The 21,898-nt window shown below is 38.7% G+C and overlaps 2 protein-coding genes across 2 annotated transcripts in view; one reads left to right on the top strand and one right to left on the bottom strand.

Moving 5' to 3' along the window:
* Nucleotides 1-6,953, top strand: part of VIT (vitrin) — a 63,612-nt gene extending 56,659 nt beyond the window's left edge. Inside the window, 3 exon segments of the mRNA XM_042447009.1 lie at nt 1,185-1,411; nt 3,493-4,006; nt 4,938-6,953. Coding sequence (XP_042302943.1) covers nt 1,185-1,411; nt 3,493-4,006; nt 4,938-5,116 — 920 coding nt within the window. The 3' untranslated portion in view covers nt 5,117-6,953.
* Nucleotides 6,954-14,334: 7,381 nt separating this feature from the next.
* Nucleotides 14,335-21,898, bottom strand: part of STRN (striatin) — a 54,433-nt gene continuing 46,869 nt past the window's right edge. The window contains 4 exon segments of the mRNA XM_042465921.1: nt 14,335-17,466; nt 17,550-17,636; nt 19,857-19,964; nt 21,386-21,526. Of these exon segments, the coding sequence (XP_042321855.1) occupies nt 17,297-17,466; nt 17,550-17,636; nt 19,857-19,964; nt 21,386-21,526 (506 nt within the window). The 3' untranslated portion in view covers nt 14,335-17,296.

Below are 21,898 nucleotides of genomic sequence, written 5' to 3'. Positions count from 1 at the left end.
CGCTTATAAGTAACCATGCAGAGACCCAGTCCAGACCAAAACCACCATAGGTGGGCAGAAAAGATTTAATTATTTCCCTTTTTCACTGCTTTCCTTGAATTCACTCACCCAAACATTATAGTTAAAAAAGACAAAGAACTTCACTGGCTCCCAACTGTAATAGAAGGGGTGAGTTTAGGACCAATACAGGCAGGGAAAAGTGGAGAGCAGGTGGTCTTAGAGTAAAGGTTTGGACCTTTCTTGTTCACACACACACACTGAATCAGTTAAAACATACGTTAGAAAAAGAAAGGCAGCTCAGCTCCGTATATAGCATACGTACTGAATGGAGGTTTGGAGTCGATGGCTTATGGGGCCTCTTCCAACTCTAATTTTATATGATTTCACCTTAGGGGGGGGGAATCTATCCCCTCTTCCAGCATGTATCAAGCAGAGTTTAGGCAAACATTCAACCAATCAGTTGATCCAACAAAGCCACACAAGCAATTTCTATGGTGGGTCTTTTGCTGGACCAGGAAATATATTAGAGGCTCCTTATTCTGAGTTCAGAGCATTGGCTCATCTGGCCCAATATTGTCCATTCTGACTGGCAGCAGCTCTCCAGGGCTTTGGGCAGAATCCTTCCTAGCTTTATCTAGAGATTCTAGGTGGTCTCTTCTCCCTGATTATTTATTTTGTTTATATCCTGCATTTTCCCAGCCCTGGGACTCAAAGCAGCTTACAAATGTTAACACAGGTAAGTTAACATCTTAGAAAAGTTATAATATAGTTGGCTTAGGTTCTGAGGGGAAAAGACTGGGTGTTCAGGTTGGTGTTGTGTCACTGGACATTAATATGTAAGTCGATCTCTATCTGTACTGTCAGGCACATTTGGAGGTAAGGCAACCACATGCATGGTTCAATTAGGCTATGCTTTCCCATGGGCAATATAGATAGAACTATGCACTTTCTGGCCTTATCTCAGGTTAAGTGGATGTGTATGAAACTAAATCTGGACTATTAACATTTTTTCAAAAGGAGCATTCTGGTATTGATTTTTTATCTGGCCACCATACCACAGTTTCTGTCCTCACATGCAATACTGTGCAAACATAAATAGGGAGCAGTTCTTTTAGGGCCTAACATTTTTATCTGTGTTACAGTGACAACTCTTCTTGCCTTCTTCTTTCTGTTTTATCTCACAGGGAAAGCACTGTCCTTTGTTAACAAAAACTTCTTTGAAGATTCCAATGGGAATCGGGGTGGTGCACCCAACGTTGTCATCGTGATGGTGGATGGATGGCCCACTGATAAGGTAGAAGAGGCCTCCAGGCTGGCAAGAGAATCAGGCATTAACATTTTCTTTGTCACCATTGAAGGACCAGATGAAAATGAAAAGCAAAATGTGGTTGAAGCAAACTTTGTGGATAAGGTAAGGGGATTTGTGATATGCTAGAAATGAGACAGGATGTAGGCTTTGGGACTGCAAACTTCTCTGTTCTGGGAGGAAAGGTGAGATTTGTTCTCTTATCTAATCAGTACATAAATGGAACATCTTTTGCCTTGAGCATGAGCAAAATGGTTACCGCTCTGTTCCAACAATCTCAGCTACTGTTGTCTTGCTTTCAAGTTATCTCTTGCTACTACAGACACAGACATCTGATCTTGAAAGCTAAATGGGGTCGGCCTGGTTAGTACTTGGATGGAAGACTACCAAGGAATCCCAGATGCTGTATGCTATATTTCAGAGGAAAAGACTGGCAAAACAGAGGCAGTATTCCTTGCCTAAGAAAGCCCTAAGAAATTTATGGTGTCACCATAAATCAACAGGCATCTTGAAGGCACATATACACACACATTATAGACACGGTATGAGTGAGTTTTATAAGCTCAGGTGCTTGTCTATACAGTATATCCCAAGTACCAAAACCTTTGCTCTTGCATTAATAAGTGAATAAAGAAATCAAACCAGGACCTTGATGTGAAGGGAAGGTGTCTTAATCCCTTTCCCTTTGCTGTAGCTACAATTAGAAACTTGTCCATCCTCTCTATCCACTGGGAAGAAAGCACACATGGGCATCAGCAAGAGTTTGTCTCATTTTGAACTGCACAGTACAGAGACTCCAGTAGGGACTGCTGATGTAAAGGGTTAATGCACATGTGTTAACCTTAATGCTGTCTAAATCAAGATGAAAACTAATCACACAAGTGCTAAAAGTCAAGTAAACTCCCTTGAAAAATGTCACATTTTCTTTGCTCTTTAATTCTTTAAGGAAGCAATACTGTTTTAAGAGTATGGACATTCAAAGAGAGAAATAGCAAAGCATTAGAAATCAAGTACTTCAGAACCTAAATCAAGATGTGTGATGTTAGATCATGTTTACAGAACACAGTGTGCTGTAGCTTCCAGTTTTCCCTCAACAGACATGAAAGCTCTGAATACAGTTCACAAGCTGTAGAGTATAGACTGGGTACCCATGACAGAATGCCTATTCAACTGAGTGGAGTTAGTCTGGCATTCAGCTCTTCCTGGAAATCTGGCAAATGGGCCCAGGTTCAGGGAGCAAAGTGGACTTTGGGACCTGTCCTTCAGAAAACAACTTTTTCTCCTGGACACTCCTTCCGATAATTTTGTGCACTTTCCACTGTATCTCTGCCATGAAACACATTTCCTATGAGCTTCAAAGCTCCTTAGTACCTTCAAGCTGGGCAGCTTCCAGCTTGCATTTGACTGCTGATAGTCTTGATTTTATTTAAGTTTGAATGGGACAGAGCCACAGTGGGCCTGTGTTCATTTGCCAGACTGGAAAAGTAGGACAGGATAAGTCCATGTTTGTACACAGTGACTTATGGCAGCTGCTTCTTAGAAAATGGAAAGAGTGACAAGAAAGACAAGCATATGCATATACAACAAATTCTTATCCTAGTTACATAATAGATCCAGTTCAGATGTCAACACTGCAATGTGGAAGTTACTCTAAGCTGGAGAAAATTCCTGGAGGCTGGTGCACCAGGAGGAATAGGACTAGAACACTTCAAGACACAACCTACCGTATATATTTAAATCAGGGATGGAGGCCAGGTATGTCTCAGGCTTCAGCCCAAATCTCAGTTTGCGAAGATCTTGTTGTTGTATTTTAGCTTATGTGGATCCAAATATACAAGACAGGTCCAAGGCAAAGTGAAGGAGCCCAGATATAATTCATAGATTTGGAAATTGTTCCAGCAAGCAAAGCACAGCTCAATTTGATTCCTATCTACTTACCCAGGAGTAAGCCCCAGTGTAACAGTTTCCTAGGCTGCAATTCAGAGCAAGTGCTTTCCAGACTGTTCAGTTTTCAAGAAACATTATATGCCCTTGCATCGTTTTACCTGTTCAGTGCAACAGAAATTATTCTCATGAACAGATACAACGCTGTCACAAGGCAAAAGCAATGACCAATAAACATATCATCAGACATCTTCATAAATTATGTTGCCAATGATCTCTTTTGGTTTGCACCTCTCTTTCAGGCTGTATGCAGAACCAATGGGTATTATTCTCTCAATGTTCCCAGCTGGTTTAGCTTACACAAAGTAGTGCAGACATTAGTGAAACGAATTTGTGACACTGATCGCCTAGCTTGCAGCAAGACCTGCCTAAATTCAGCAGACATTGGCTTTGTCATTGATGGATCCAGCAGTGTTGGCACAGGCAACTTCCGCACCGTCCTCCAGTTTGTAGCCAACATCAGCAAGGAATTTGAGATTTCTGACACAGATACTCGCATTGGAGCTGTGCAGTACACCTATGAACAGAGGCTGGAATTTGGCTTTGAGAAGCACAGCACAAAGCAGGATGTCCTGAATGCTATCAAGAGAATAAACTACTGGAGCGGAGGAACTAGCACTGGTGCAGCCATCAATTATGCCTTTGACCAGCTATTCAGCAAATCCAAACCAAACAAGAGGAAGATTATGATTCTGATTACAGATGGCAGATCTTATGATGATGTTCAAGGGCCAGCTACAGCAGCCCATCAGAACGGTAAGCCACTGTATCCTGTATACACACCAACTTTTAAAAAATGATCACAGGTTGTATAACGCTGGTGCTGTGGGTGTGGAATATTGCACTTACATTATGTAGCCCAGAAGACTACATTCTATAAAGAAAAGAAAATGCACGCTTGCATTTCCCACCTATTAATTCTTTATGTTGTCTCACAGGTTCACGCAGGAAAGAGTGTTGATAGCATAGGTTCAGAACAGGAAGGGCTGGGACTAAATCCAAAGTTGGTTTCAACTAAATTAAACACATTAAAATGAATGAAACTTGAATGTATGTAGTCATGAGTTGCAGTAGATGCACTTATTTCAGGGGTCTGGCTAAAATAGAACTAATATTGGACTTAGCCCTTGAGAAACAATGACTGCTTTGTTGTCAGCCTGACAGCTCCTGAAAGCCTCTTTCTATGGCGTATACACACCAGTGTATCATTTACATATATGATGACAAGATGCAATTACTATTCCTTTTTCATTGTCATTTTTGCAAGTTTTTAATTGTAATGTGTTTTTAGACTGTAAGCTGCTTTGAATCCCAATTTTGGGTGGAAAGTGGGGTACAAACCATCATCATCATCAGTCTATGTTACACCTGAACTCTTCCCGCCCACCTTCATTCCCCTTGCAGCTACCATCCTTCTCTATAAGCGATAGTGGTTGAACTGTACTTTCTGGAGAAGGAAGCTGTGGCATAGGTACTTTTGCATTGGGATTCATATATCCAAGTTGCTTTCCATATCCAGGATGCAGATTAATGAGGATGAAGAACAGCCAATACTACTTTGCTTTTGAACATATATTGATACTTTTTTGATCTGAAATACTACTAATATATCAAAGATTAATTTATATGAAACATTGCTTTGAAATCAAGCAAGATGCCTATTTTGCACTCATCTTTCTCTTTTCAGGAGTCATTGCTTATTCTGTAGGAATTGCGTGGGCTGCCCAGGATGAATTGGAAGCCATTGCAACTGACCCTGATAAAGAGCACTCATTCTTTGTGGATGAATTTGACAGCCTGTACAGATTTGTTCCTAGAATCATCCAGAATATCTGCACAGAGTTTAATTCGCAGCCACGAAACTGATCAGCCCAGCATTTTCCACTAAATGCTCCATCAACTGAAGAATATTCTATGAGAGACATCAGACATAATGTTAGGCAAGCAACGCCAGACCTCCTGGTTGAAAGACATTTCCAGCCAAGAGACCATTTCAGCTTTGTTCTCCATGCATGTCATGTTTGTAGAGCAATGAATATTTTATTCTCTCTGCTACTTTCAAAACTGATTTGATAGCAAGTCAACTACAATCCTTGGTTAGATAAATTCAGTTGACTCATTCCCACAGTTTGGAATTAACATCCACATAGAACAGGTGAAGTATAGCTGTAAGGCTGTAAGCAAGATGCACTTCAACTGACATTTGTTGGAAAATGTTCCCTTACAGCTCCACTGTGGGAGCAAGTAGCTAGCCTACAGATGGCTTTCCAGTACTGCAGTGGCCTTTACAGCCTAGACTTTAATTGGAGCTGTGGGTGGACATGTGAAGATAGGAGGCAAAGAATGACAGATTACAAAACATAAGATCACTGAAAAATTGAAGTTGTGTTTTGGTTAAAAAACAACAACATTCACACCAGCATACATTTCCTGTTTAGGATGCCTAGAGTACTTTATTTTGTGTATTCCTGCAGAGGTTAAAATTTTTGAAGAATAACTCTGGGTAAATAAATATCTGCCAATGATTTAATTATACATCCCAGAGGAACAGCCAAAAATGGCTACAACAAAGGCCAGAATCATCTGGCACCAAAGGGTGAGGAAGTAAGGAAATAATAGGATACCTACTAATTCTGCAGTCCTACTAAACTGATATCACACCCACTGAAAGGTAAACATCTTTCATCACCTTGTCAGGGTTGTTGTTCTTAAAGCCTTAGTGAGTATCTGCATTTTTACTGACTTCACTGAGGTCATTTGGAAATCCAAGGAGCTCCAGCAGCTACTTCATTTTATAGCCCACGAGCTAATAGCATTCAAACTGATTCTATGAGATGAAATCTATTTTGACCTTAAGCAGTAGGCCTAAATGTGCCCCAAAAGATTAGAAATGGATATTTATTCCTACTAGTTTTCTGCTTTTTAGCCATTTAATGATAATTTCACTGATCAATGTGTCATCTCATTCAGTGACTACTAGACTCAAGAGCCTTTGGTGAAGAGGTTTGTTTAATAGCTTTCTGTAAGTCTAGTATTCACTGACTGTCCAATTACCCTTGCCAGTTTGTTGACCACAAATGCACACCTCTAAAAAGACAGGGAGACAAGACTTACCTTCAATGAAGCCATGTTGATTCTTCTTTTAGTAAAACTAGTTCTTCTGTATGTTTGATATACTGATTCTCATCAATTTTCTTGGAACATGCATTAACTGAACCAGCCTATAATTTCCTGCATACCTCCCCTTCATACATTTTTAAAATATGTTGTAGCATCGGCCACTTTCCAGTCTTTATTTACATGGGCTTTCTTGGGGACTAGTTACTTATTGTTAGATTATGAGCAATTTAAGAACTTTTGGTGAATACAATTCAGACTAAGTAATTCTTTTTTATTTGTCAGTCAGCCTTAGAACTGCATTTCAGAACTATTATTTGCCTCAGTTCTTCAGACTCCCCTCTGGAAAACATCAGTTCAGACTTAGATATCTGTTCTAAATTGTGTACAACAAAAAGAGATGCAAATAATTATTCAGCTAAATACTGAAACATCTTTTCAAAATTTCTGCACACAAAATTTTGTAAATCCCTATTTTAGATTCCCCTCCACAGACACACATGAAAAGAAAGCTAATTAACTTTTCTAAGCTATTTTAAAGAACCTTTCATAATTCATTGCTGTATCTTTTGCAATAAAAGTTACAAAAAGGGTTATTAGATCTTTGTTTTGAAACACTATTTCTGTAAACAAAATTAATAGCTATGAATTTTTGGTTGTGTCTGGATAAGGCCTTTATTGTGCAATGCTGTGCTTCATTCTCAGAATTTTACCAGGGGTCCAGATGTTATCTTCCACTTGTAATCCCTCATGGTTCCCTACAACTTCTTTCATTTAAAAAAATTACAAAAAAACTCTTAAGAAGAAAAATATCTTTATAATGTCTTCTGAGTGGTAGCATTTGCAATAATCTACCTAGAAGCATACTTCATTTCTTCTTGGAAGGCATTTCTGATTAAAACCATAGCCTGTATACTGGACACCTATCTCCCTGGAAGAATGGCAAAATCTTGAAACTTCCTGGGATAGAACACACAAAAAAAAAATTAAAAAAAAATAATAAAATTTTTTATTTATATGCCGCCCTTCCTCCGATCAGGGCGGCTCACAACATAATTAAAATACAAACAATTCCAATAAAAACATATTTAAAAACAAACCAACAGTAAAGCCCCAAAGCCCAACCTCTTGGCCACGAAAGAGAGGAGGGAGGCCCACAGGATATTTACTCGGGGAGTGCCTGTTGGAATAGGAAGGTTTTGAGGTCCTTCCTAAATTGGGCCAGGGTGGTGGACGAGCGGAGCTCTGTGGGCAGCGCATTCCAAAGGGCTGGGGCAGCTATGGAGAACGACCTCCGAGTGGTGGAGGCCAACCTAGCCCCAGGCACCTTCAGTAGCTGCTGCCCAGACGTTCTGAGAGTGCGAGGCGGAATGTATGGGGAGAGGCGGTCCTTCAGGTATCCTGGGCCCAAGCCATTTAGGGCTTTATAGGTAATTACCAACACCTTATATTGAGCTCGGAAGCGAATGGGCAGCCAATGAAGATCTTTTAAAACTGGTGTTATATGGCTGGTCCTGGACACACCAGTGACCAGCCGGGCTGCCATATTTTGCACCATTTGCAGCTTCCGAGTTTGGTATAAGGGTTGCCCCATGTAGAGTACGTTGCAGAAATCCAGTCTCGAAGTTACCAGAGCATGTACAACAGTTTCTAGGTCCCTCTGGGCCAGGTATGGGCGCAGCTGGCGAATCAGCCGAAGCTGATAACAAGTGCTCTTGACCGTCGCATTCACCTGAGCAGTCAGGTTAAGCGACGAGTCAAGAAGCACCCCCAGACTGCGCACGGAGTCCTTCACAGGGAGCGTGACCCCATTCAGGACAGGTGGAACCACCGCCATTCCTGGACCAGGGGAACCTATCACTAGTACCTCCGTTTTCTCTGGATTCAATTTGAGTCAGTTTTCCCTCATCCAGCCCATTACTGACTCCAGACAGGCCACGAGAGGAGAGACGCCATCCCCAGTCACTGCATCAGTCGGAGACATAGAGAAAATAATTTGGGTGTCATCAGCGTACTGATAACCCCGCGCCCCATGTCTCCGGATGATCTCTCCCAGCGGTTTCATGTAAATGTTAAATAGCATGGTGCCTCATACTGTCTCAGACTGGTATGCAACCTTCTGGTATCTGACTCAGAAGCTGTCCAAGTTTCCAGACAAGGAATCTTCTGCAGCTAAAAATTAAAATTTGACCTCCAGCATGTAAAGTATGTGATCTACCACTAAGCTACAAAACATCCTAACATTAACATGCTGCTGGTTGGTTTTTAGATAATGGTTCTTTTTCTCTGATGAAACTATTTTGTCTTCCCTTAGTTCTGTAAAACCTTTTGGCAATACAAGATGGACAAAACATCCATGAGTAAAAAAATCCATGAGTACATCCATGAGTAAACAAAGAGAACTATGGTGTCTGTTGTTGGCTCCTCTGAAGGAAGAAGAGAGGCCTTAAACATGCTCTTCTTATCTTAGTTGCTTTCTACATAGAACCAGAAGGGGTGTTAAGACCGAGATCACTATATAGAGCAGAGGTGAGAAAAATGGAACCTGTGTACAAGCTCAAATAAAGCCACTGCATTGGAGTGGTGGAAGCTGCCACTGCAAATCATGACACACCTTCAAGGCTTTAACAATTCATCCCCTCGAGGCACTGAAAGAAACCCTCCAAAGATAATCCACACATAAACCTACCTAACTCCATCTTTATCCAAGAGTCTTCCAACCCCCTCTTTATTCCCTCTTCAGCTACAAGAAGAAAAGGTGACACTGACTTCAAACAAGGAGTAAATGAGTGGGAGCAATGAATCAATTAAAATTACTCAAGGGTTAAGTTTATAAAGGATGGAACTGGCAACTGGTGGAGAAGCTGCAAAAGGGAAAAAATTCATTATGGGAGATTTTTTTTTAAAGGCAGTGAAAACTGTGGAGCGAAAACATTTATTTATGGGTCAATGCATTTCTTTGTAAATTTTGAATTCAACCAACATACAGAGCAAGGCTTTCTTGGAAAGCATCACAAAAGACTGGTGGCCATGTAAGGTTGATCACTGTAAAAATGAAAGAAGGGGGGGGAGTGCAGCCCTAGAACATTTGAGCAAGTTGGAAAATGGCCCTGAGCATCCTTGGCCTGTTACAGACTGCCAAAATAAAGCTGCTTCGGGTCTCTTTGGAGGTATGCTGTTTAAATGATGCATACACCCTAAGAATCCGGAAGCTGCACCAAAGCTGGACTCCAGTGCTTAGGAATGGGGTGTGGCTTTGGCGCAACCCCCGGACTCTTAGGACCCGTGCATCATTTAAATAGCATACCTCCAAAGAGACCCAAAGCAGCTTTATTTTGGCAGTCTGTAACAGGCCTTTGTAATTTCTCATCCTGACATGAACTAGAACTTCACATACATCAAGCATGAGGGGTACATACACATAGTTCTACTCTTTATTTTAAAAGAAACAAAACCCAAAGAGGAATTCTATGCTATTTTGTATTTCATAAAGTATCTGGGTTTTCCAAATGAATGTACGTAATGACTTTCTGAATCAGCAATACTGGGCAACCCAAGAAATTCTCAGGATGTATCAGGATTGGCTGATTGTTTAGACAAGTTACAAGCAACTTTTTATTTTATCAAATGATTGCATAATGGTAGAAGTACTGTATCTGTTTTCCATATTAATACAGTTCTTAATCTAATGAATGACACAGGGCAACCAAATCCAAAAGCCACAGGTTTGGTGTGGTTTATTATTTTTTTAAAAAAACAAACAAACTGGAAACAGGCATGACTGATTTCTCACCCAAGCAGCCACTGGTGCAGCACAGAACCTGTTTTGCATCTAAATGCCCACTCTAATTAAGTCTGCCTAATACTTTCTTCACTTCAGCTTAATGCTGTTATGTGCAGATTCTCTAAAATGAGGGAACCATAGTGTGGTTCCCTCATTTTGCTTAAGATTCAGATTAAAGAAAATGCATTGCCTTACTGTGTTTTTTTAATTCTTCCAGCTCAACCACATAGCAAACTATGATTTGCAAAGGAAAAACACACCACCGTATTTTGATTCATTTGTGGTGAAAGCAATGGCATCAACATTTTGCCCCTATGCTATGCTTTGTACTTTTAGAGTGGTTCCCTAAACCCCTAACACATATTTAGGACAGATACACAAACACAGATGTTGAAAAATAGTATTTATTAGTACCCAATTTACATAAATACATAGTACAAAGGACATTTATTTGCTGCTGTAATATTTAATAAAAGCTGCTCTGTATAGTGTTGCTTCAGCAAGATCTGTTTGATTTTACTCAGCATAGAATGCGGGTACTGTACACAATAATTACACTTTGCTGAGCCACTACCAAGTGTCACTGCCTTCATTTCTACTTCATTTAATTGCCTCATTTAAATCATGTATTAACAGTAGATGATCCATGTATTCCATGGCTCTTGAGTATTATTTGGTGATGAAGAGCCTTTCTGGGGTTGAGACTTTATGAAGAAAAATGGATTATAACCAACAATGCTTTCTGCATTCATGTCAAATTTCCATAAATGGCACTGATTCACACCCAGCTAATTTACTCCATCAGATTTTAAACAAATCACATAGTGCTATCAATGCTGATTTATACTAAGGCTGCAATCTTCTACACAATATATCTGGGACTAAGTCCCACTGAACACAGTAGGGCTTTCTTCTGAGTGAAGAAGCACAGAACTGCTAATTAAGGGTTTTTAAAAGATAGACCATAGAATCATAGAGTTGGAAGAGACCGCACAGGCCATCCAGTCCAACCCCCTGCCATGCAGGAAATCCAAATCAAAGTATCCCCAATAGATGGCCATCCAGCCTCTGCTTAAAGACCTCCAAGGAAGGAGAATCCACTACACTCCGAGGGAGTGTGTTCCACTGTCAAACAGCCCTTACTGTCAGGAAGTTCTTCCTAATGTTGAGGTGGAATCTCTTTTCCTGTAGCTTGCATCCATTGTTCCAGGTCCTGTTCTCTGGAGCAGCAGAAAACAAGCTTGCTCCCTCCTCAATATGACATCCTTTCAAATATTTAAACAGGGCTATCATATCACCTCTTAACCTTCTCTTCTCCAGGCTAAACATTCCCAGCTCCCTGAGTTGTTCCTCATAGGGCAAGGTTTCCAGACCTTTCACCATTTTAGTCGCCCTCCTCTGGACACGCTCCAGTTTCTCAATGTCCTTTTTGAATTGTGGTGCCCAGAACTGGACATGACGCAATAATCAGGTTTCTTGTATAAATTTAGTCTTCTAGAAATAAGGGGAAAGACTGATTGTTTTGAATCAGAGTACTCTCACATAATGATTGATCAATCTGCTTCATCCATCTCCACAAGAATTTTTTCATTTCATGTGGAATTATGTGAAAGCTGTTACCTATAGCAGACAAAGTGTACCTGTACATGATTTTTCCTTGAAAGATCAACTAGATGGACCCGTCAAATAGAACTATGATGCCATCATCTATTCATACATGATAATGGCTTTAAATTAATCCAATGGACTGAATGTTTTATAGCCCGTTCATATTGCAGTTATTTTATGTACAAAAGGAAAACATGTATTGATGGGTATTCCTCATATAACAAAGCTTCAAATTGCCTAGGCATAATATGATTCTAGCAACCAGATGAAACATTTCCTTGCAAACAGTTGCCTAGCCTGTATTTTTACTTTAAGGGTGTATTTCCACATCCGCTTTTGGAAATGCCATGCAATTCAGCTAACTAGGACTCCTAGTTACAAATAATGGCACAGATAGAATGGCTCTGTAAGCCATGTTTATGATAAAGAAGTTGACCATGACAGGAAGCATTTTGGAAAGCATTCTCCTGACAGTTATAATGCATTAGAATACTAATTCCAAAAGAAGAAGAATCAGAGGGGAAAATGAAATGTATTTATATTTAGTTGGTGCTTACTAAGTTCTCAATGTGGTCAACTGGTGTGTTTTTACTTGGTATTTCACTTTCTTTAGAACTTCTTACAAGATCAACTGTTTAATCTTTCTGCATTTAATATTCTGATACTTGGACAAACATTCCACAAGACTAATGGCAAATTAAGTTTCCCTTCAGTAAAAATATAGAATTCTAAGGCCTTGCCCACCAGAATCTAAATACAAATTTTGAAAAGCAAAGCATAGTCTCAGAGAATTAAAAGCGTAAGCCAAATTTGATCAGGATAAAATGCTAATTTATTCATCTATCCTTTACAAGCTCGTTCGTCCCCATTTAACTTTTTGAAATACTCAAGTTGACTGACATTAACAATGCGGAAGATGACTCTGGCTTATAAAACTGTATTTTTTTCAATCTTCTGAATAGTCTAAGATAATCCAGAAAAGTATTAATGAACATGATAAAGAATGACTAGACATGATAGACATCTTACATTAAATATGGTGAACCAAACACACTACACAGATTCCAGGTGGATATCAATAGAGCTACCATTCACACCAGACCAGCTGAAACATTTTGTTTTTCTCTTTGGACATATAACTTCCATTCTAAAGTCACTTAATTCAAAAGCCACTTCAGAAAGTTAAAAACAGTTCACTGCATGATGGCAGCAATAGCTGCCATTCAAATGAAGTTTAAAGCCTATCTGAAATCAAACTATTTTCATTGGCCTCTGAATCCTCAGGTCCTAAGTATTTATGGGCTCAATGAGTACTTGCTAGTGTGATCTGATGGGAAGAAGAAATTGCCATGAACCTCAACATATATCCAGCATAAAGTCTATAATATAGCATAGTATTTTCTGGGACTTGAACAAGCTTTCTACCAGACATATGTACACAGATTTTATTTTATACTAGAGACTTGCATAAGCATGCAAATGGTAAATCGCATAAGATTTATTGTCCTAATGTAAAAGAATGAAATTATTTCCAAGCAACTCTGTTGTTGTTAAGCATCAATGTTACACAGGTTAAAAAAAAAGAATTATATTGTTGTCTTATAGATCTTATAAATTCTGAGGATTACATATCGAGAATTCATCAGCAAGACATGATAACCAGCCACACAAAAACTAAAGAAATTATATTTAAATAAATCTACTTCGGTTCAAGATTTCCAGACCAGACATTCTACAGAAATAGGATGTGGTACATACAGTCCTCCTATAGCTACTCCACATTTCACTTGATGCTGCCTTTTGCTGAGGCAATTCATTGGCCCATTCAGTCTTGCTGCATTTGACTAAACACAAAGCTTCGCTTTTTCAAATCCTTGTACGTAACTGGAAATGCTGGGACACAATCTGACCATAAACTACTGAATTACTCCTGCACTCTAGTGAAGGTGTCAAATGTTAATATGCTCTACACATCAAATGCCATCTTCCTGTGGAATAGGTTCTACTGTCAAGAAGAGCTTTTCCTCTGAACATTTCTGCATGCAGAGTCTCTTGACATGAGAAAATAGGATCCCCTATATACATTCCCAATTTATACAGCACCAGGAGGGCTATTCCTTATACTTTTGCCCCTTAGATGCTTAAGTATTTTTCTCAACTTTTCAATGAATCTAAACAAACAAAAGGCTACATTCAGGTAAAAGAAACAATGACTTGTTATGGGAAAGTGCCACAATGAACCTTGGTGTTATGCACTCTTCCCTTCCATGCTTTGCCATCCAAGCATGTGCTTATGGTTTATATATTCAAAACAAAAGGGAACTACAGTTGAAAAAAATGGAAGTGTCTTGTCTACAAAAGAGGGAGGATGAAAGGAACTATAGCACAATGTGGTCTTAATGGATGTGTGTGTAGTGCTAGTTCACAGCCTTCTTCCAAAAGTAAGATCACATATAATCACCCTGTGACCACAACAACAGATGATGTCAGACCTATGCTCAACCATCCCTCAAAGATTATACACAGTTAAGTTTTAAATACAGACCAACTACAAAATTGTCAAATGAAGGCAGTACACTTGGTCAGCTCTAAGCAAGTGCTTTAATGAAAATCAGTTTTTTAAAAAAGGTATGGGCAATCTGGTTCAAATGCTTATAAAATGCAAAAAGAGTTCCAACTCAGCACTGACAGGTAAATGGAACAGGTTAGTCAAAACTAAAAAAATGTATTTCTTATCACTAACTGAAGATGATATCTTAAAGAATCTCAATACTTGTGCACAGTACTATGCAATCTATAGCAGGCAAGCAGGAGATTGACAGACACAAACACAGAGTTTGGAGAAGAGCACAAATACAGAGCCCACAACTTCATAGTAAGGCTACATTTTGTTTGTCAAAGGCACCTTAGCCTCTAGCTATTTGCCTGTTTTAGAAGTCACTTCACTCGGATCAAATATTCACTAAGCAGGATGGAATAATTTCCAATCCACATTTGAATAGCATTTTTCTTACATTCATAATTTAATCAAATGGGAGTCTTAAAAACAAACATGCTGGCATATTAGTTTTATTTACAGCAATTTGAACATCAGCAACTATGTATTATATTGCTTAAGCAAAGAGCACAATACCCATACCTTTTATTCTTTGTATTTAACAAAGTTTTGAGAATTTTTAATACTAAAACATTAAAATTACCCATAGAGAATTTTCCCTTAGACGTATTTAATACATACTGTTTACAACTTTTCTCTATATCTATCTATATACATATATATATGTACACACACATAATATACACAACTTCATGTATTTTTCCCAAATAAACTTCTGTAGTATCATTTTTTAAAAATGAGTATACCAAGAAAACAGGGGCACATATAGAGAAGTCACATATAGACAAATGTGTCCTATACTTTGCTTTGACTCAAAATTAGGAAAATCCCTTTGAGTTATTACTGTATTCTTTTTGAAAAAAATAAAAGGTTAGTCACATTTAAAAGAAATATATTGAACATCAAGCAGTATGTGCAAGAGAGAAAATATCCACCAACAGTTTAGTCCTGTGGCATGTTGAAGATTAACACATTTATTATGGCATAACTTGAGGACTGTGATCCATGAAGGCATATGTCATAATAAATGTAGAATTCAAAGATATAGATGTATTAATCTGTAGAATCAGTAGACAGAGAGATCTTGTAGCACCTTTGAATTTCTTTCTTTCAGTTAGTTTCAAAGATGCTACAAGATCTCTCTACGCACTCATAATAAATATTTTAGTTAATGGAGTCCTTTTTGGTTTTGCCACTAAATGACTACCATTTGCAAAACTGCAAACTGGTAGAATTCAACATTTTCAAGCCTACAGAAAATAAGCATTTATTGCACAAATTGTGCTAAAGATTCTCTATTCTGTGAAGACGAAGGCTTTCATGGCCGGCATCCATAGTTTTCTGTGGGTTTTTCAGGCGATGTGGCCACATTCTAGAAGAGTTTCTTCCTGACGTTTCACCAGCATCTGTGGCTGCGTCAGGAAGAAACTCTTCTAGAACGTGGCCACATAGCCCAAAAAACCCACAGAAAACTATTCTCTATTCTGCTTCAAATCCATAGCAGCAAAGGTAATCCAAGATCTAGTTACTAATGAACTCCTAATTCTTTTTTTTTAATTCAACTATTTTTGTCCTATCTGGGAAAACTCTAGGATAAAGTCACAGACGATGGGGTAGACAACCTTTCCTATAAGACAATATCATTCACCTTCAGTCACTTCCACCTGCACCTCTTGCACAATTTGTGATAAATGTTTTGGGGCCATGAGATATTATATAACTTTGGAAGACATTTAGTCTTTTGAACATTCTACAACAAGTTTTTGTACTGGATGGACAACCCCCAAATTTCTCTGCGCATCCTCAGAATAACAAGGACAGCCACACTTACATACCTGATTCATTAACTATCCCTTAATCCCACCCAATTTCTCTCACACACACTTATTCTCATATTCACACAGTTCCCAGCAGCATGGGACAAAGTACCATAGGAAAGCAGTTCTAATGCTATGTGTGAATGTTTGTAAAGAGAAACTGGGTGGGGGAAGAGGGTTACTGAATACTCTAATAAATATTGTTGCATTTCAACAGCAAGACCTGCTAAATCCTATATAGATATCATTTCTTGTTTAGTTGAAAAGTTGATTGTTTCAGTATTTTAATAAACTCTAGTATGATCAAAGTGTACCAGCATGTGAAGTTTCATTATTCTTGCATACAAGTATCTGCCATATTATATGAAGTTAGATTAAAGAATTAATTATGATTCCAGCCGCTTGCTAACCAGAATTTCAAGGGCTTGAATAAAAAAAGTCAGTTTTATGCATTTTATATATGATTTATTTAGGGAATTAATCCATTAATATTTTTTAAATATCTAACATTATAAATTCAGTACACCTAACATAACAGCCAGGAGGCTAAGACTGAATCGAATAGTATTTTTTGTATAACATCCAAACTTTCAATACCAAAATATGAACATGGGGATGCTATTCCTCTCAGGACTCCAATTACATGAATCACAAAACTCTGGGGTTATTTTAAGGAATTATGTGAATAAAATACCACAAGAGATAGACAGAAACATTTTTTTTTATCTGCCCATAATCTACAGAAGTCGAACGATTGGCTTTTATACTGACTACTCAGCATTGCCCATACTGTTTAGAGGATCTCATTTTGCCCAAGACCGGCCTGGACACCTTCAAAATGTAACCTTCAAAAATAAAAATAATTCCTCTATAAACCATTTGAAATTGAGAGTTTCCCAATTCTTAGCACTTGCTGAACTCATGTAACCAAATAACCCTTTTAATTTAGAAAAAAGCACCCTGCAGCGAAAAACAGAAACAAAAAAACCTAACCTATTACTAACATTCATTGAATTAGAGGGCATGAAAAGAAGATTCTTGCCCTCTTTTGTCTTTTGTACAGCTTGTTGTATATACATGGTAGCTAGAAGGGAAGTATTGCATCATACAAAGACTTTGGCAAGTGCATCTGCTCCTGCACTGGCAATATAACATTTGGTGGGATGGAATGCCACATCATGAATAGATTCGTCATGTTTTTTGCGATGAGCTGTGAACTCCTGAATGCAGGTTTTGCTTTCAAGGTTCCATAAGCGTATTGAACAGTCATGGCCTAAATTGGAAAAAGGACGGAAGGAATTAAATTTATTGCTAAAGTTAGAAAACACTTAAAGAATGTTCTTTAGAAGTACTTACTGCCAGACATCAAGTACAAGCCATTTGGATCAACAGCTAAACTTGTGACAGCATCCAAGTGAGCTACCATGGAGTGAATCAATTTCCCTGTAGTAGAATTCAAAGATATAGCCGTGTTAGTCTGCAGAATCAGTATAGTCGGCCCTCCTTATCCATGGATTTTTTTATCCATGGATTCAAGCATCCACGGCTTGAAAACATTCAAAAAAGGTATAAATTCCAAGTATCAAACCTGGATTTGCCATCTTATATAAGGGACACTATTTTGTTATGCCATTGTATTTAATGGGATTTGAGCATCCACGGATTTTGTTATTCATGGGGGTCCCTGGAACCAGCGGATAACAAGGGCCCACTGTATAGAGTGATCTTGTAGCACCTTTGAGACTAATTGAAAGAAAGAAGTTAGCAGCATGAGCTGCTCATGCTGCAAACTTCTTTATTTCAGTTAGTCTCAAAAATGATACAAGATCTCTCTATATATCTATTTCCCTGTGTAATTACAGATGAAAAAATGTATTTTACAGCTTGCTATAAGTTAATGCATTACAGAATTGCAGAAGCTTTCTACGTAAAATCATATTTATACATAAAATGATAGACATGGTACACAACTCAGCTGTTCCAACTGACAAATAATGTAGCTTCCTTCTTCCTTTCAGAAGTGATCCCCTCACTCCTTTGCAATGGACAGTTACACTGCCTTTTCCTAAACTTGTGCTTCTGAACGTGACAACTGGAACACACTAGAGGTGGGGTGGGGTCTTGAAAGTCATAACATTTGAGCTATCTACTTACTCTGGGAGACCCAGTGAAGTGTGGTGGTTTCAGTGCTGGACTAGGACTCCAGGAGATTGAGCAAGGATTTGAATCCCAGTCATGGTAACCCGCTGGTTAACCTTGGGCAAATCACAATCTTGCCCTAAGAAGGTGGCAATGGCTAACCTCCCTGAATAAATATTTCCAAGAAAACTCTATAATGGGGTTGCCTAAGCTGAACTCAAGAACAAAGTAACTCAGGATTATCACCAAGTTGCTTACACAAAGAGTTTGTATGCTTTCTTGGCAAACTAAGCAGCAGACAACTAGACTGAAATGCAGAGAATTTATTAACAGAGTTCTGGAACCCTTTGTTCAGTTTGGTAATATGAACTATGGTACCAGTTTCTGCTTTAATTATATACTTAATATACACATCCTAATGACTACAAGTATTCTAACAGCTATAATTTACAAAGATGAAGTATTGCTGTGGAGCTTTAAAGTAAAGAATAACTGCTATTTCTTTCATAGATTTTTTCAGAAACATGCACAGGAGTCCCATCTTTTGTAATATGTAGGATATGAATAATAAAGTTGTTCTTTCGATTACTATGTGAATCCTATACCTGAATCATAAACTTTTCTTTGACAAAGATAGTATAACAGGGCTTTCTGGATTGGACATTAAAGCCAGAGGCCTAAATCATGTTGTTAATTCCAACTAAGGTATGCTGACTGAATCAATGGGAATTTGGTAAATCAACATACATGTGAGTTTCCACGTGTCTATTCTATTTGAGACTAAGAACTGGATTTAGGCCTTAATAAAAACATAGTTCAATACCTTTGCACAGCAATGCTCAGCCAAAACACCTTTATTCTTGCATCTGTGTCAGATAACTTTCTAAGGGTCCGAACAGACAGGCCAAAAAAAAAAAACCTGCTTCAGGGCACTTTGGAGGTATGCTGTTTAACGGATGCATGCATCCTAAGAGGCCAGAAGCCGTGCCAAAGCCACACTCCAGTCCTAAGGACTAAAGCACACCTTTGGCACAGCTTCTGCCCTCTTAAAATGTGTGTGTCATTTAAATAGCAAACCTCCAAAGTGACCCGAAGCAGCTTTATTTTGGCCTGTCTGTTTGGGACCTAAGTCCCATTTCAGACCCCATTATACTGGCAATGGACAGAGAAATTTTATTATTGGGCTTTTACTGTGTTTATCCACAGTCCTTGCATGGCAAAGAAGGGGTGTGCCTTCACCTCCACCAATTCACCCTCACGACCACCTTAGACACCATCTGAAAGCAAACATTTCAAACAAGATGCAGGCCCATTACTCTGACACTATGTGAGTTTTATATTTGGCTTATGAAGAAGTCAGTAAATTTTGAAAACTAGCATAGTGTATTTTATGTCTTTTGGTTGGGCTATTAATAGTATGATAACAATGTATTTGTATTTTCTATTTCAGACTTGTATTTGTAAATTTGTAAGTGTTATGACCTTTTTACTTTTTGTGATATGATATGGAGGGAGGCTACTCACCTGTGTTATTGTCATAGAATTTGATGTGTCTGTCCTCATGGGCTGTGATACTGATTGGAAGAGTTGGATGGCTGATCACTTTGTTTATTTGGCAAGAAGAACTAACTGCTAAGGGAATAAATACACAAAAAAAGTTTCAAAAAACAAAAATAAACTTAAATCACATAAGAAACTAAAAGACCTCCTGAAACCATCTGGAAGACCCCAAATTACCTATTCAAACCTTATTATATTCATTCAATATATAGGATAACTGAAATCCCATTACTCTCTCAAATATAACAAAAATAAAATGAACATCACACACAGATTAGCTAATCTCATACAGTTTCAGAAATGAAGCTTTACCATTTTTCAACGATTGGTTTGTTATTTCCACCCACTAAGGTAGCATGAAGGAAGAAGAGGTAGGCAGAACAGAAGACTACCAGATCTAGAGATAGTATAGGCAGAACTAACAAAAAAGAAGCAAGTTAAGGGCAACGGAATGGTAAGAGACTTTGATAGGTTATTATACAGCTTTTGCTCTTTAGAATTTGCCCTTTAGAATATCACAGGACATTTATGACTAAGGGGTGCAGCAGATTGGCAGCTTGGAGCAGCCTCTGTATGCTCCAACCTCTGCTGACTCCCAGTCAGCACAGGACCATGATAACCAGACACTGCAGTCCCGAAGCCAGCTGCTACTGAAGCCCTGAATGGGTCGCCGGAAAGGAGCAGCTTTTCACTGCTCTTTTTCTGGCCAGTTTTGGGGTGTCTTAGGCAGCTGCAGAGCAGCTTCCAGCTGACCCTGGGTGTGCATCATCCACACGCCCCCGAAGTGGCCAGAAGCCGCACTTTTTGGCTCGTGTGTTCCTAAATTATAATAACATATGAAGTGCAGGCAGCAGCATATCAAAAACAATTAGACGTTTTTGTCCTAACTAGATTATATGCAAGCACACATCACTGAAATAACTTCCAAATAGTGTGCTTAGGATAGGTATGATAGTCTCTCAAACTGTATTAATACGAAAAGACAAAGGCTTTTAATGTGAGGCTATTAATGCGAGGCTATTTTGTATTTTTAAAACTGGCTCAGACATTATAGAAAAGTGCTAGTGACTTGCATTTCTGCTTTTACTACTCTAGCATGCAAAGGGTAGACTTCAATACCTCACTTCTGGACAGGTTGCACATGTTTTAGATATTTCCTTGGATACCCTGATATCATCCTAAGAAATTCTTATTCTATAAATTATCTGAGGCCTCTGCTGTTTTAATTGTCCACAGTCTGTGGGTTTTCTAAATTCTTTTAGACTTCTCCCACCCCTGAGAGGTGACTCTATTCCCCCAAATTTCATTGCTACGCTTTGCCAGCAGTAAACCCAACATTAGTTTTTTGCTCCGTCATTCTGCTTTGCAACCATCTCTTACCAGTGCCAACCCACACCAAAATATGCCTTGAAAACCAGTCACATTGGCCTAAAACGAATTAAAACAATCCCCTAAGTATTACTCCCACCACCACTACCCTTTTGGATACATACTAGTATCTATGTTGGATTCCAAGGTAAGAATACGTTGTCTTGTTTCCATATTAAAAATACATGTGTGCCCACTGTTAAATGATGCTACCATGTGGTTTGGATCACTGCTCACCAGGTCCACAGAAGATGGAATCCCCATCTCTACAAAACAGAATTATGTCAGAATAGCTTACAAGTTTAGTCAACCGGCATGAGAACATTACCTAAGAGGAGCCACATTCAGTCTTTTTAATGACACTCTTCAACCACAAGTTATTTCAAACTGGCAAAGGCAAGAACTATTGTTCCTCAAGTGCTCAATAGATCTCTGAAAAGTTGAAATACTAGGTATCTTTCTATACTGAATTATTGATTTTTGAACAACTGTTACAGTCTGTCTCATGAGATGCACCAGTGCCTATATACCAGTGTCATTGCACAACAAACAAAAGTAAAGCATTGCTGCAAAAGGCACAAACTGACACAGAAATATTGAGCAACAATATGAAGGTGCCTCGTAAGGAGAAAAAAAGA

The sequence above is a fragment of the Sceloporus undulatus genome, chromosome 1 (genome assembly GCF_019175285.1).
Source record: "Sceloporus undulatus isolate JIND9_A2432 ecotype Alabama chromosome 1, SceUnd_v1.1, whole genome shotgun sequence".
Classification (NCBI taxonomy): domain Eukaryota; kingdom Metazoa; phylum Chordata; class Lepidosauria; order Squamata; family Phrynosomatidae; genus Sceloporus; species Sceloporus undulatus.
Note: the sequence above shows the minus strand (reverse complement) of the source record. Positions and strands in the feature narration are given on the sequence as shown.